Raw genomic sequence first — 14,612 nt, 5'->3', positions numbered from 1 at the left:
AACTAATTTGAGAACAGCAGTAAAAGTTGTCCACCTTCTCCCAACTTCTAGAGCGTTTATTGCAGCACAAATAAAATGATATAAAACACTGCGTCAGTCCCTTTATAGACAAGCTCTCCAATAGGCTACTGAGATAGAAAAAAGCACCGGATGGGTCACATCGCTCACGGAAGGTTACAGTTTCAAATTACTTTTTTAAATGTAAATGAAACTTCATAATGTATAAGGTTGATTTTGCAAATACGGGCGCTTTTGGATGTTAGATGTTTTTGAAAATGAAACCTCTTGAAACTGCTTTTTATCTAGCTGAATATTTTCTTCACTCTGCCTGGAAGCAAGATCTAATAGTGGCTGAGACCATACTATTTAAGAATATAAAGATTTTTATCGGTTTCCCCAAATACCAGAGGAGAAATGTCATTACCACCACATCATAAAATTTGTTATTTTATATAACATTTCAAATGTTTATTTTTTAATTATGTTTTTTTTTACTATTTGGAAGTTTTCTTAATTATATATATTCATCATTGTCATGTCTAAATGTCCATATTTGCCTTGATGATACTCAGAAACATGTATTTACCATATCAAAATCTTAATATTTTACATTATTTTAGGAATTATCTTAAGAGCAAGCATATAAGGTTCACTTATGGGAAAAATAATCTATATCAAGTGTAATTTCATACACCTTTTCCTCAACAATATGTACCGTGATGGTAATGACTTAGCGTTGTGGTAATGACAGTCTGGTGGAAAAGACATTTCATATAAAACAACTGATGAAAAATACCATTAAACATTTTAATATCACAGTTGAACATGTTTAATTTTATTGAAGATATAGAACACACCATTCAAAACCTAAAAAAACAAAGGTTACATGCCTCAAGAACTTAAAGCATATTTTAGAACAATTTTGTGATTCAATGCATTAGGCAGAAATACATGTACAAGGTTGGAAACACTGGTTGACATTAAACAAATGATTGTTCACTGGTTACAGTCTATTGATTCAGACAGGTGTGTGCTCACTCAAGATTAGGTTTTGCCCTTAATGCTTAACGAGAGAGCAAATTTCCTCCCAGACTGCGCCATCAAGCATCATATGCTGTTTTGTCACTGGATGAGGCTCAGGGACAAGCCCAAGCACATTCTCTGGTTGGTACCATACAATGTCCTCTCTCATAGGCCAAAACAATAGATTGGCTCCCACACGACTCATCAGCTTGACTAGAGCGCAGCTCTCTGCATCATCATCTTGTATAATACCAGGGTAAGGGTCTTCATTATATTTCACAACACACCACTTTCCAATCAGTCCCTCATGTATGTCTGCAATGGGCTGTATTGAGCTAGGAGATGGCTGTGGTGCTGTGTAGGTTGAAGTGGAAGGTTGTGCTTTGTTTGCCTCTGTTTGTTGAATTATCACGGTCTGTGGGCCAAAACAATCACATAGATGTGGAGTCATTCGAGGGGCAGGTAGGTCATCATTCTGTAGCTGTAAGACTTCAGGTGAGTGTGGTGGTGTGTTCCTTGACAGGTATGACTCCATAATCACTATTTTCTGGATAGTTGATCTTCTGTTTCTTTGGTTTATTTTGCTTTACATACTTCCCCCCCCTTTTTTTCTCACTGGTAAAGTTGTGAGATGGGGTTCAGTTATCCACTTTCTTTTCTATTGAGGTATCTTCCTTTTTGTTTCTTAAGATACTCTTGGTATCTTATAGGATCTTGTTTGATTTTGTTTATATATGTCCTTGTCCTCTCCTTGGTTGATTTAGGGGGAATCTTATAGAAAATAAATAATGAAAGTCAGTAACAACCATATGAATAGACATCAAAATCACTCAATCATCTTAACATGATACAACATGTAATGGTCTTATTTAGCAAATACGTGTTCAATTTCAACTGAACCATGATCATATATGTAATGTGTGTGTCTTTTCAGGTATTAAGGTAAGTAAAAATTGATTAACTAATACATTTTGTCATTACCACCATATTCTGTCCTTACCATCACAGTTCATTATGTGGTGGGAATGACATTTTTACAGTATTTGGTCATAAATAGCAGGGATTCTAGCATGCGAACTCCAAATTTGAATCTCTCCATGACGTCCATGTGCTCCACTGTCACTATTCATTTCCATGGTAACCAAGTACACAAACCTTTGAAAAAACGTTATTATCATGTAATTTGCTCGTCGTGGTGGTAGTGACACTATACTAGAGAACTGTATTATATTTTTAAAAATAAGAAACAAATGGCTTTTGCACATCTAATATGTATATAGTTTCCATTTATTTTACTCTTTTTTTAAACAGGTGCATTCAATATTTTCTAATTATCAAGACTTTTGTAAGTGTAATACATAGCAGAATATCACAAGTCTGTGTGTGAGACAGGACAAAGTTGCGGTTGTTGAGTAATATTTTGGATGTAGAAATATTTCACAATTTGGCACCAAGTCTGAGCCAGTCTCTTCACAATAGGATATTACACAATTTCTTGTCTTTGGAATGGATATTAATTCAAATATTATATCTACAAATCACCTGCCAATAACTACTCATTAATGTAGATCGGTCAGCCAGTCACAATTTACCCATGATACATTGCGGGTTTCATCCTCTCGAACACGGCCATTGTAGCCATTGTGTAACCATTTCTATTTGGGGCGGTCTTCTGATTTGTTGTCGCATTGATAGGTAACTGGGAAAAACAAACATCCCGTTTTATAATCTCACCGTCCACCCTCCGTTGGAGTTGTTTTGCTCTACAGACAGACGGGTAAACATGGACGTCGGATTTCGGCACCCCGTTCTCTTTTGCCTAACCCTGGCGGTTTTGGGCTCGGTTCTGGCTGATTTGGATGGCCCTTTGATGGGGGCACCCGGGTCTGCCGTCCGTGTGTCGGAAAATGACCCAGGTTTGAAGAAGGCACTGAAATTTGCAGAAGAGCGCTATAACAAGGGGTCCAATGCGATGCACGTTCGCAGAGTTAGCAAGATCCTCTCTGCCAGTAAACAGGTAGACTACAGTCTTGTGAAAATGTATATTTGTTTATTATTATTTTTTATCTCATAACATGTGCTATGTAAATAAATCTGTTATTAGCCTAAAATCAAGTGTATGTCCATTGTGATTGTAGGCCATCACAGATTTCAGTTCGTGAGATAATGCCACTGCCTACGTCAGAGCGCACCAACCTGTTCTAGTGCGTCTGAACTGCATGACATCTGTGTAGCTCAGCCTAAATTGTATAGGCCTTTAACTCTACTGCAGCCCAACCAAGCACGCTAATATTTAACAATGATTTCAGTTAAGTTTTCCACATTATCAACTAAGCCTACAATTTAAAAAATGCTGCTTTTCATACTGCCTAATGACTAACCTGTATCCACATTACATTTGATGTCCACAGGAATAATACCAGTGTCCTATACATGTAGTTCAACTAATCTAACTACATTTTGAAGTAGTTTGGTGGTAGTCTACGTAGTGCTTTCGAGTAGTTAATTACTTTTTTGCAATGTAACTAACTACTTGAACTACACTAATTTTTTTGCAAAAATAAAATGTGGGTGAAGTAGGCAAGAATTTCCTTTCTTTTCCGGCATCAGATCTGCCAAATGATCACGTGAAACAGCCTATTAAACACAAACTGTTTCACGTGATCATTTGGCAGGTCTGATGCCGGAAAATAAATTCTTGCCTACTTCACCCACATTTTATTTTTGCAAAAAAATTTGTGTAGTTCAAGTAGTTAGCTACATTGCAAAGAAGAATTAAGCTCTGCGGTTGTTGTTTTGGCATCTAGCCTACAATTTAGCTCTGACGTCACTTTCAAGACCAATCCAGTAATTATGACATTTATAGGCCTAGCTAAACGGTCTGATTATGCTGGAAATTACAGGTCTCTAATTCAGCTTGTCTAGCGGAGACAATAGGTGTCACGGATCCCCCCTGTACTGCTGCTCATTCCGTTCACCAGCTTCGGAGGTCTACCTCACCGGCCTTCTAGGTGTCACTGAACTAGGTCATTACCACCAACCCCGGACTGTCTTGTCTCATTAAGCACACCTGGTTCCCATTCCCCCTGATTAGTAAGTGTATATGTGCCCTCTGTTCCCCATTGTCGATAATTTTCTCATGTCCGTTGGTCTCGTGAGTACCGTGTATTGTGCTCTTGTTGTTAACGGGTTTCATCCCGTGTATTGTGTAGAGGTTACACCTCACTTTTTGTTTGGGTTACATCCTTTTGTGTAACATGTTAGGTGGCATAAAATAAACCCCTAAAACGTATTCCTGCGCCTGTCTTCTAATCATTATACAACGTGACAATAGGTTTGTTGAGACAGAGACCAGTGTTGGGGAAGTTACTCAAGAGTTTACCAAGCTAACAATTACTACACACTAAAATAAGTTAAGCTAAACTAAAAAGGTACCCTTAAGAAACATAGCTTACTGAACTAAAGTTACTCTGAACTAAAGTTACTACTTCATGATAAATTATCATATCTGAAATGTCAGACTACAAATTGCAAGAACAAATCACTTTGGGGTCATGTTAACAGAATGTAATTTAGCCTATTAAAAACGAAGTTACACATTCTGCTAACATACGACCCCAAAGTGATTTGTTCTTGCAATTTGTAGTCTGACATTTCAGATTATATATGATAATTTTTCATGAAGTAGTTTGGATGTAGTGAAGTACTTTTTCAGAGTAACTTTAGTTCAGTAAGTTATGTTTCTTAAGGGTACCTTTTTAGTTTAGCTTAACTTCTTTGTGTGTAGTAATTGTTAGCTTGGTAAACTACCTTTCCAAGGTAACTTCCCCTACACTGGTCTCGGACTCAACAAACCTATTGTCACGTTGTATAATGATTAGAAGACAAGCGCAGGAATACGTATTAGGGGTGTATTTTACTCCACCTAACACAAACACATATCAAAGGGATGTAACCCAAACAAAGAGCGAGGTGTAACCTCCACACGGTACTCACGAGACCAACGGACAATTATCAACAAGGACAATGGGGAACAGAGGGCATATATATACACTTACTAATCAGGGGGAATGGGAACCAGGTGTGCTTAATGAGACAAGACAGTCCGGGGTTGGTGGTAATGATCTAGTTCAGTGACACCTAGAAGGCCGGTGAGGTAGACCTCCGGAGCTGGTGAACGGAATGAGCAGCAGTACCGGGGGGATCCGTGACACCTATTGTCTCCGCTAGACAAGCTGAATTAGAGACCTGCAATTTCCAGCATAATCAGACCGTTTAGCTAGGCCTATAAATGCCATAATTACTGGATTGGTCTTGAAAGTGACGTCAGAGCTAAATTGTAGGCTAGATGGCAAAACAACAACTGCAGAATTTAATACTTTTTTTAAAGAGGCCTACCTTCACTGTGTATTGACTGTCTTGTAGCTGGTGAAGGGTATCCGATACAGCATCATGGTGGAGCTAAGTAACACCCAGTGTAAGAAGGCTGCCAGACTGAGGACCTGTGACTTCTACCCCGAGGAACACAACCTGAAGGTGAGGCCAGTATGTGTGGGTCTGTTTGTTTTTCTGTCTTGGGATGATAACAGTGTGGGTTGTTGGAGGTAAATTACAGCTAAACTAATATCAGAGACCTCCTCATCAAATAAAATAAAAACTCAAAGTTTCGCAATAGTGAACATTGGCAATACCTAATATAAATAAACTGGCAACACTGAGTATCCAGTATCAAGGCCATTGTGTGTATCTGGGTCTACAGGAGGTTATTATTCTGTCCGTCTGTTCAGCTCGCCCTTCCGCTAGTCATGTGACCAAGACCTTAAGATAAATAACTTCTCATGACTTGGATTTGACACACTGTTACTGCAACTATGTGCACAACCAGACCAGTTCTGTTCCCCCTGGTCCTCTGTAGCTCAATTGGTAGAGCATGGCGCTTGTAATGCCAAGGTAGTGGGTTCGATCCCCGGGACCACCCATACGTAAAAATGTATGCACACATGACTGTAAGTCGCTTTGGATAAAAGCGTCTGCTAAATGGCATATTATTATATATTATTCTTTGTTCCGCCTGTGTATTTGTTTTCATGACTTAGCAGAAACTTAATCAGAAATGTCTCCAAGGTCAAGGGAACAAAGTGTTCCTAGTGGTCACCCCTCTGCTTCATTTCTGTATAGGTTCAGAAATAGACTGTTGTTGACGGAGGAAATTAGTTATTATTGTTAACATTAGGCCACATGCAAAGGACATGTACTGTATGTTCCCATGCTATTGAACATCTAATTTAATTTGACGTGAATCATTTTAAACAGGCATTTCTCTAAAGCGCACATAACAATACATTACGTTCTAATACACCGTCTATAAACAAGTCATGAACACAGCAGCCCAATAAAACAAACACAGATTATCTCACTAACCATGTTCTCTCCGCTTATGTGTTCTCTGTCAGACGGAGGTGTGTGTGTTTGAGGTCTGGGACATTCCCTGGGAGAGCAAGTCCACCCTGCTCAAACAGAAGTGCCAGCCAGCAGGTTAGTGTCATAGGTTCAACTGTGGGAACTAAATTGACCTTTGTGTGTTTATTTGTTTCAGGATTGTTTATATAAATACTCATAGCTACATCTAATAGTTTTTCATAATACTTGGTTTCCAGTTGATCCCAAACCAGTTGAGACCAACAAAGTTGAATTTCTGCCCCTCTCCACCAAACCAGTTGAGGTAATAGAAAACATAGCGTTTGTTGTATGTGTGTTTGAGTTTCTCTTTTATTCTGTATGTGTATATATTTCATTTACTTGTCAATAATCAACTTCTCTTTTGTGACAGGAGTCAGTGGATTCCGTGGAGCTTCTGGGTCAGTTCAAAGAGTTCATGGTCAGATACAATAGGACTTACAGCAGCCAAGAGGGTAAGCGATAAATGTAAATCCATAATTTTACACAATACCGTCCATCCAACTCCACAGATGAGATGGTAAAACATCTAAACATAACGTTTTTGTCTGACCTCTGACCTTTGCTGCTACAGAGGCTGACCGGCGGCTGCGTATTTTCCATGAGAACATGAAGACCGCTGAGAAGCTCCAGTCTCTGGACAAGGGCACAGCTGAGTACGGGGTCACCAAGTTCAGCGACCTCACAGGTGTGTGTGCATGTGTGAGAATGCAGATTAACAAGCCTGACACAATTCCAGAACAACCATTGAGCGTGCCGGAGAGCTCACTGTCTGCCCTCTCTGGAGCAACAGCACATCCTGTGTGTGATTCTGTCACAGTTTGAAACATGTTCCCTTGCAAAGAGAGCTAATCTGTTGAGTAATTCCACTTCTACATAGCTGATTTAGAGACTTGCGCAGGCATGAATGTTAAGCCCTACCCATGCCTGCGACGTTCAGGCCCCACCCTACCAATGGCCTGATTACTTCTGCCAAATTTGAGGCCCCGCTCAACCTCAAATCAGAAATAACCTCCTCCGTTAGTAAAGATGGCGCCGGAGGAGATGGCTGCCGTTTTACGGCCCCCTAACCAATTGTGCTATTGTGTTCTTTTTCACGTTATTTGTAATTTATTCTGTACATAATGTTTCTGCCACCGTCTCTTATGACTAAAAATAGTTTCTGGATATCAGGACAGCGATTACTCACCTCGTATTGGACAGATTTTTTCTTCAACGAGTCGGAAGGATATTCTACAAACACCCGACAAGGCCCAAATCCCTGTCATCCGAATGAGAAAGAGACAGATATCGTGAATGTAGGTCGGGGTGCCTTGTAAAGATACGACAGCGAGCGAGTAATCTGCCTCTTCCATCAGGCCTATTAGCCAACGTACAATCATTAAAAAACAAAATGGACGACCTAAGATCAAGGATATCCTACCAACGGGACATAAAAAACTGTAATATCTTATGTTTCACCGAGTCGTGCCTGAACGACGACATGGATAACATACAGCTGGCGGGATATACGCTACATCGGCAGGATAGAACGGCTGACTCCGGTAAGACAAGGGGTGGCGGTCTGTGTATATTTGTTAAACAACAGCTGGTGCACAAAATCTAATACTAAGGAAGTCTCGAGGTGTTGCTCGCTGAGGTAGAGTATCTCATGATAAGCTGTAGACCACACTATTTACCAAGAGTTTTCTTCTATATTTTTGGTAGTTGTCTATTTACCACCACAAACCGATGCTGGCACTAAGATTACACTCAATGAGCTGTATAAGGCCATAAGTAAACAGGAAAACGCTCATCCAGAGGCAGCGCTCCTAGTGGCCGGGGACTTTAATGCAGGGAAACTTAAATCCGTTCTACCTAATTTCTACCAGCATGTTAAATGTGCAACTAGAAGAAAAAAATCAATAGACCACCTTTACTCCACACACAGAGATGCGTACAAAGCTCTCCCTCGCCCTCCATTTGATTCCTGCTTATAAGCAAAAACTAAAGCAGGAAGCACCAGTGACTCGGTTAATAAGGAAGTGGTCAGATGACACAGATGCTAAGCTACAGGACTGTTTTGCTAGCACAGACTGGAATATATTCTGGGATTCTTCCGATGGCATTGAGGAGTACACCACATCAGTCACTGGCTTCATCAATACAGTCACTGGCTTCATAGGTACCCCTGAGTGGCGCAGTGGTCTAAGGCACTGCATCGCAGCCGGCCGCGACCGGGAGACTCATGGGCGGCGCACAATTGGCCCAGCGTCGTCCAGGGTAGGGGAGGGAATGGCCGGCATGGCGTTTGCAACGCCAGGGTTGTGGGTTCGATTCCCACGGGGGGCCAGTATAAAAAAAATATATATATATATATATATGTATTCACTAACTGTAAGTCGCTCTGGATAAGAGCGTCTGCTAAATGACTCAAATGTAAATCAATAAGTGCATCGATGACTTCGTCCCCACAGTGACCATACGTACATACCCCAACCAGAAGCCATGGATTTCAGGCAACATCCGCACTGAGCTAAAGGGTAGAGCTGCCGCTTTCATGGAGCGTTACTCTAACCCGGACGCTTATAAGAAATCCCGCTATGCCCTCCGACGAACCATTCAACAGGCAAAGAGTCAATACAGGACTAAGATTGAATCGTACTACACCGGCTCTGACGCTCGTCGAATGTGGCAGGACTTGCAAACTATTACAGAGTACAAAGGGAAACCCAGCCACGAGCTTACCAGACGTCGAGGCAAGCAACACTGAATGTTCCAGATGACTGATCACGCTCTCCATAGCCAATGTGCGTAAGCCATTTAAGCAGGTCAACATTCACAAGGCCGCAGGGCCAGACGGATTACCAGGATGTGTACTCCGAGCATGCGCTGACCAATGCGCTGAAAATGTCTTCTCTGACATTTTCAACATGTCCCTGACTGAGTCTGTAATACCAACATGTTTCAAGCAGACCACCATACTCCCTGTGCCCAAGAACACTAAGGTAACCTGCCTAAATGACTACCGACCCGTCTGTAGCCATGAAGTGCTTTGAAAGGCTGGTCATGGCTCACATCAACACCATTATCCCAGAAACCCTAGACCCACTCCAATTTGCATACCGCCCCAACAAATCCACAGATGATGCAATCTCTATTGCACTCCACACTGCCCTTTCCCACCTGGACAAGAGGAACACCTATGTGAGAATGCTATTCACAGACTACAGCTCAGCGTTCAACACAATAGTGCCCTCAAAGCTCATCACTAAGCTAAGGACCATGGGACTAAACACCTCCCTCTGCAACTGGATCCTGGACTTCCTGACGGGCTGCCCCCAGGTGGTAAGGGTAGGTAACAACACATCTGCCACGCTGATCCTCAACACAGGGGCCCTTCAGGGGTGCGTGCTCAGTCCCCTCCTGTACTCCCTGTTCACCCATGACTGCATGGCCAGGCACGACTCCAACACCATCATTAAGTTTGCCGACGACACAACAGTGGTAGGCCTGATCACCAACAACAATGAGACAGCCTATAGGGAGGAGGTCAGAGACCTGGCGGTGTACGTGCCAGGATAACAACCTCTCCCGCAACGTGATCAAGACAAAGGAGATGTAGCTCAGTTGGTAGAGCATGGCGTTTGCAACGCCAGGGTTGTGGGTTCAATTCCCACGGGGGGCCAGTATGAAAATGTACGCACTCACTAACTGTAAGTCGCTCTGGATAAATGACTAAAAAATTTAAAACAATTAGATGTTTGTGGACTACAGGGAAAAAAATGAGGACTGAGCACGCCCCCATTCTCATCGACGGGGCTGTAGTGGAACAGGTTGAGAGCTTCAAGTTCCTTGGTGTCCACATCACCAACAAACTACCATGTTCCAAACACACCAAGACATTCGTGAAGAGGGCACGACAAAGCCTATTCCCCATCAGGAGACTGAAAAGATTTGGCATGGGTCCTCAGATCCTCAAAAAGTTCTACAGCTGCACCATCGAGAGCATCCTGACTGGTTGCATCACTGCCTGGTATGGCAACTGCTCGGCCTCCGACCGCAAGGCACTACAGAGGGTAGTGTGTACGGCCCAGTACATCACTGGGGCCAAGCTTCCTGCCATCCAGGACCTCTATACCAGGCGGTGTCAGAGGAAGGCTCTAAAAAGGGTAAAAGACTCCAGCCACCCTAGTCATAGACTGTTCTCTCTGCTACCGCACGGCAAGCGGTACCGGAGCGCCAAGTCTAGGTCCAAAAGGCTTCATAACAGCTTCTACCCCCCCAAGCCATAAGACTCCTGAACAGCTAATCATGGCTACCCGGACTATTTGCATTGTCCCACCCCACCCCCTCTTTTACGCTGCTGCTACTCTCTGTTTATTATGTATGCATAGTCACTAACTCTACCCACATGTACATAGTACCTCAATTACCTCGACTAACTTTTTTTCTTAAAACTACGTTGTTGGTTAAGGGCTTGTAAGTAAGCATTTCACTCTAAGGTCTACACCTGTTGTATTCGGCGCATGTGGCAAATAACATTTTATTTAATTTGAAATCCATTAGCTGCTCCTCTCTGTCAGTCACTCGCTCCCTGCACGCAGCTCACTCTGCATGCACTCTGAGTCTCTCCTGACTTGTATTTGATGAGTTTGATGCACTTCTGACACCATGTTATGACCTTAGTCAGATATGATTACTGCAGCAGAGCACGAGCAAATGGCTCAGCTTCAAAATGTTTGTGAACACTTTATTGATACCAGAGCCCTGCCCGTAACCTATTTATTGATGAAAAAACAGACCCTACCTGGCCCTAACCCGATGTATAATGTCGGGCTCGGGTCGGGTAGCAGATCTCGAAGGTAGTCCCACAAAGCTACAGTACAACTCCTCAGCTATACACTGTGAATAATCCTTATCTTTTCTTTCTCTCCTCCCTCAACCCTCTTTCTCTCTCCCTACAGAGGAGGAGTTTAGGACTCTGTACCTGAACCCCCTGCTGAGCCAGCAGAACCTCCAGCAGTCCATGAAGCCTGCAGCCATGCCCCGCGGCCCTGCCCCGCCTAGCTGGGACTGGAGAGAGCATGGAGCTGTCAGCCCCGTCAAGAACCAGGTAGGACCGGGTTTAGAGATGGTCTTACAGACTGGAGATGACTACAGGTATGACTGTAAATGTGTATTTATGATCGGGCAAATAACTTAAAAAGGCTTTATATAGCATTCATAAAGTATTCATGACTCTGCATTGATGCTTCACTAAACATTTATAGGTACGCAAAAGTCATTCATACTGTAGATATGACACAATTCATGGAAAATGTGGAGGTAGGTAATGGCTGTGTGTGGAGGTAGGTAATGCCTGTGTGTGTGTACGGCTGATTATGTGGTTTGTGTTTGTATTGCAGGGCATGTGTGGTTCTTGCTGGGCATTCTCAGTGACAGGCAACATTGAGGGCCAGTGGTTCGCGAAAACTGGCAAACTAGTGTCTCTCTCTGAGCAAGGTAAGCACAAGCATTTGTAGGTATCATACATTCACCTGTACAACAGTACAGTTTCCCTTTTCTACATAAGAGCCTTGAATTGATTGGTTCAATGTCCTGTGACTCACAGAGTTGGTGGACTGTGATACTGTGGACCAGGCCTGTGGGGGCGGGCTTCCATCAAACGCATATGAAGCTATCGAGAAGCTGGGTGGTCTGGAGACAGAGACTGACTACAGCTACACCGGCAAGAAGCAGAGCTGTGACTTCACCGCCAACAAAGTCACCGCCTACATCAACAGCTCTGTGGAGCTGTCCAAGGACGAGAACGGTGAGTGGGAGAAGAGGATAAAGATACTTTGAAAAAAGGTAGCGTGAGAGGGTAGGGTACACAGAAAGACACAGACGTTTGGATGAAGATTGAACAATGTGGTACATATGGAGGAGGGTTGGCTTCATGTGTTAATCTTGGTTTCCTTCCCTTTTTATGTTTAGAAATCGCTGCTTGGCTGGCTGAGAATGGACCAGTATCTGTGGCCCTGAACGCCTTCGCAATGCAGGTAACAGGCATCACTGCTGTATGCTCCTTATTGATACTTAAATTAGCATCACTAAAACGCAACTGAACAATTACGTTTTATTTTTAATTTAACCTTTATTTAACTAGGCAAGTCAGTTAAGAACAAATTCTTATTTACAATGACAGCCTGGCAAAAGGCCTCCTGCGGGGACGGGGACTGGGATTAAAAATAAAAATATAGGACAAAACACACATCACGACAAGAGACACCACAACACTACATAAAGAGAGACCTAAGACGACAACAAATGCATGGCAGCAACACATGACAACACAGCATGGCAGCAACACATGACAACACAGCATGGTAGCAACACCACATGACAACAACATGGTAGGAACACAACATGGCAGTAACTAAGATACTAGTCACTATACTAGTATACATCTGTCTAATCCCACCACCCTTTCTCTCCTTTTCTCCTCAGTTCTACAGGAAGGGCGTTTCCCACCCTCTGAAGATATTTTGCAACCCCTGGATGATTGACCATGCAGTGCTGCTCGTGGGCTACGGAGAACGTGAGACTGACACTTAACTACTAATTTACCTTACATTAACCTAGCGCAATAACAACACAGTGATGAGTCAGAATTTGTGAGTCGTGTGTCTGGTTGTTTCTGTGTACAGGTCAAGGCAAACCTTTCTGGGCCATCAAGAACAGCTGGGGAGAGGACTATGGAGAACAGGTAAGAGAAAGCTGTCACACTGAACCTCTATGAAGAGGCATTATGTGGGGATTTGCAAACCGAGTGTATTTGTTTGCAATGCATGCATAAAACCTACACTCTTAGAAAAAAGGTGCTATCCAGAACCAAAAAGGATTCTTCGGCTGTCCCCATAGAAGAACCCTTTCCACAGAGGGTTCTATATGGAACCCCAAATAGTTTTACTTGGATCTAAAATTGCTTCTATGGGGACAGCCGCAGAACCCTTTTGGAACCCTTTTTTCTAAGAGTGTAGTCAGGCATGAACTCTTGGAACATATTGTGCAAATAGAAGTTTTGACATGTGTATTTGTGTGTTCATGGACTGACATGTCCTGTTGCCTCTTCCTTCCCTCCAGGGTTACTACTACCTGTACAGAGGATCCAGGCTCTGTGGGATCAACAAGATGTGCTCGTCTGCCATTGTGAACTAGGCGATATGACAAACACACACACACACACACATATATATATATATATATATATATATATATACACGACCTGAATAATATTTGATGCCAACCTTTTCCTGACACAGAAAAACAAACCCAACACCCTCCCCAAAACACACACACACACACTACCTACAAACTGACCAAACTGCAATGCTACTCACCCTACCCCCATAATTGTGTAGTCAGAACACTGCACAGAGCACTGGAAGACCTGCTGACACCTTACTCAAATAGGGGAGGCAGTATTAATTCATACATCACCTCATTCTTCTTTACCAAAACAAACCAGCTCCGATTAAGTTATAGTTTCAAGGTAGTACTAATATTTTGTTGTGATTTTACTGTAGGTTTTTACATTTGTATCTATACTGAACAAAAATATAAACATAACATGCAACAATTTCAAAGATTTTACTGAGTTACAGTTCATATAAGGAAATAATTATATTGAAATAAATGAATTAGTCCCTAATCTATGGATTTCAAATGACTGGCCCACCCACGGGGTAGCAGTCAGCATGCCAATTGCACACTCGCTTAACACTTGAGATGTCTGTGGCATTGTGTTGTGTGACAAAACAGCACATTTTAGAGTGCCCTTTTATTGTCCCCAGCACAAGGTGCACCTGTGTAATGAGCGTTCTGTTTAATCAGCGTCTTGATATGCTACACCTGTCAGGTGGATGGATTATCTTGGCAAAGGAGAAATGCTCACTAACAGGGATGTAAACACATTTGTGCATTACATTTGAGAGAAATAAGCTTTTTGTGCGAATGGAAAATTTCTGGGATCTTTTATTTCATCTCATGAAAGATGGGACCAACACTACATGTTGTGTTTATATTTTTGTTCAGTATGAGTCTTTTAGAATATTTTAATTTAATTGTTGTGTTTTAGGCAGAGGTAAATTCAGTAATCTATCTCTTTA

At 42.3% G+C, this 14,612-nt stretch overlaps 1 protein-coding gene across 2 annotated transcripts; it reads left to right on the top strand.

Annotated features, from left to right (window-relative positions):
• The first annotated feature begins 2,631 nt into the window (after positions 1-2,631).
• Positions 2,632-13,820, top strand: LOC121533542 (cathepsin F). Of its 2 annotated transcripts, none has more exons than XM_041839597.2 (13): positions 2,632-3,040; positions 5,449-5,559; positions 6,477-6,558; positions 6,681-6,745; positions 6,857-6,935; positions 7,055-7,168; positions 11,427-11,575; positions 11,868-11,964; positions 12,074-12,274; positions 12,439-12,503; positions 12,952-13,042; positions 13,152-13,210; positions 13,588-13,820. In XM_041839597.2, exons 1-13 carry the CDS (start codon positions 2,807-2,809, stop codon positions 13,660-13,662), a joined length of 1,422 nt encoding a protein of 473 aa, XP_041695531.1. In that variant the 5' UTR covers positions 2,632-2,806; the 3' UTR covers positions 13,663-13,820. The 2 variants fall into 2 exon arrangements, with proteins under 2 accessions (XP_041695531.1, XP_041695523.1); XM_041839589.2 differs by having other exon boundaries at positions 2,633-3,040; positions 6,854-6,935.
• The last annotated feature ends 792 nt before the right edge of the window (positions 13,821-14,612 follow it).

The sequence above is a fragment of the Coregonus clupeaformis genome, chromosome 2 (assembly GCF_020615455.1).
Source record: "Coregonus clupeaformis isolate EN_2021a chromosome 2, ASM2061545v1, whole genome shotgun sequence".
NCBI lineage: Eukaryota > Metazoa > Chordata > Actinopteri > Salmoniformes > Salmonidae > Coregonus > Coregonus clupeaformis.
This window is presented reverse-complemented; position numbering and strand designations above follow the sequence as displayed.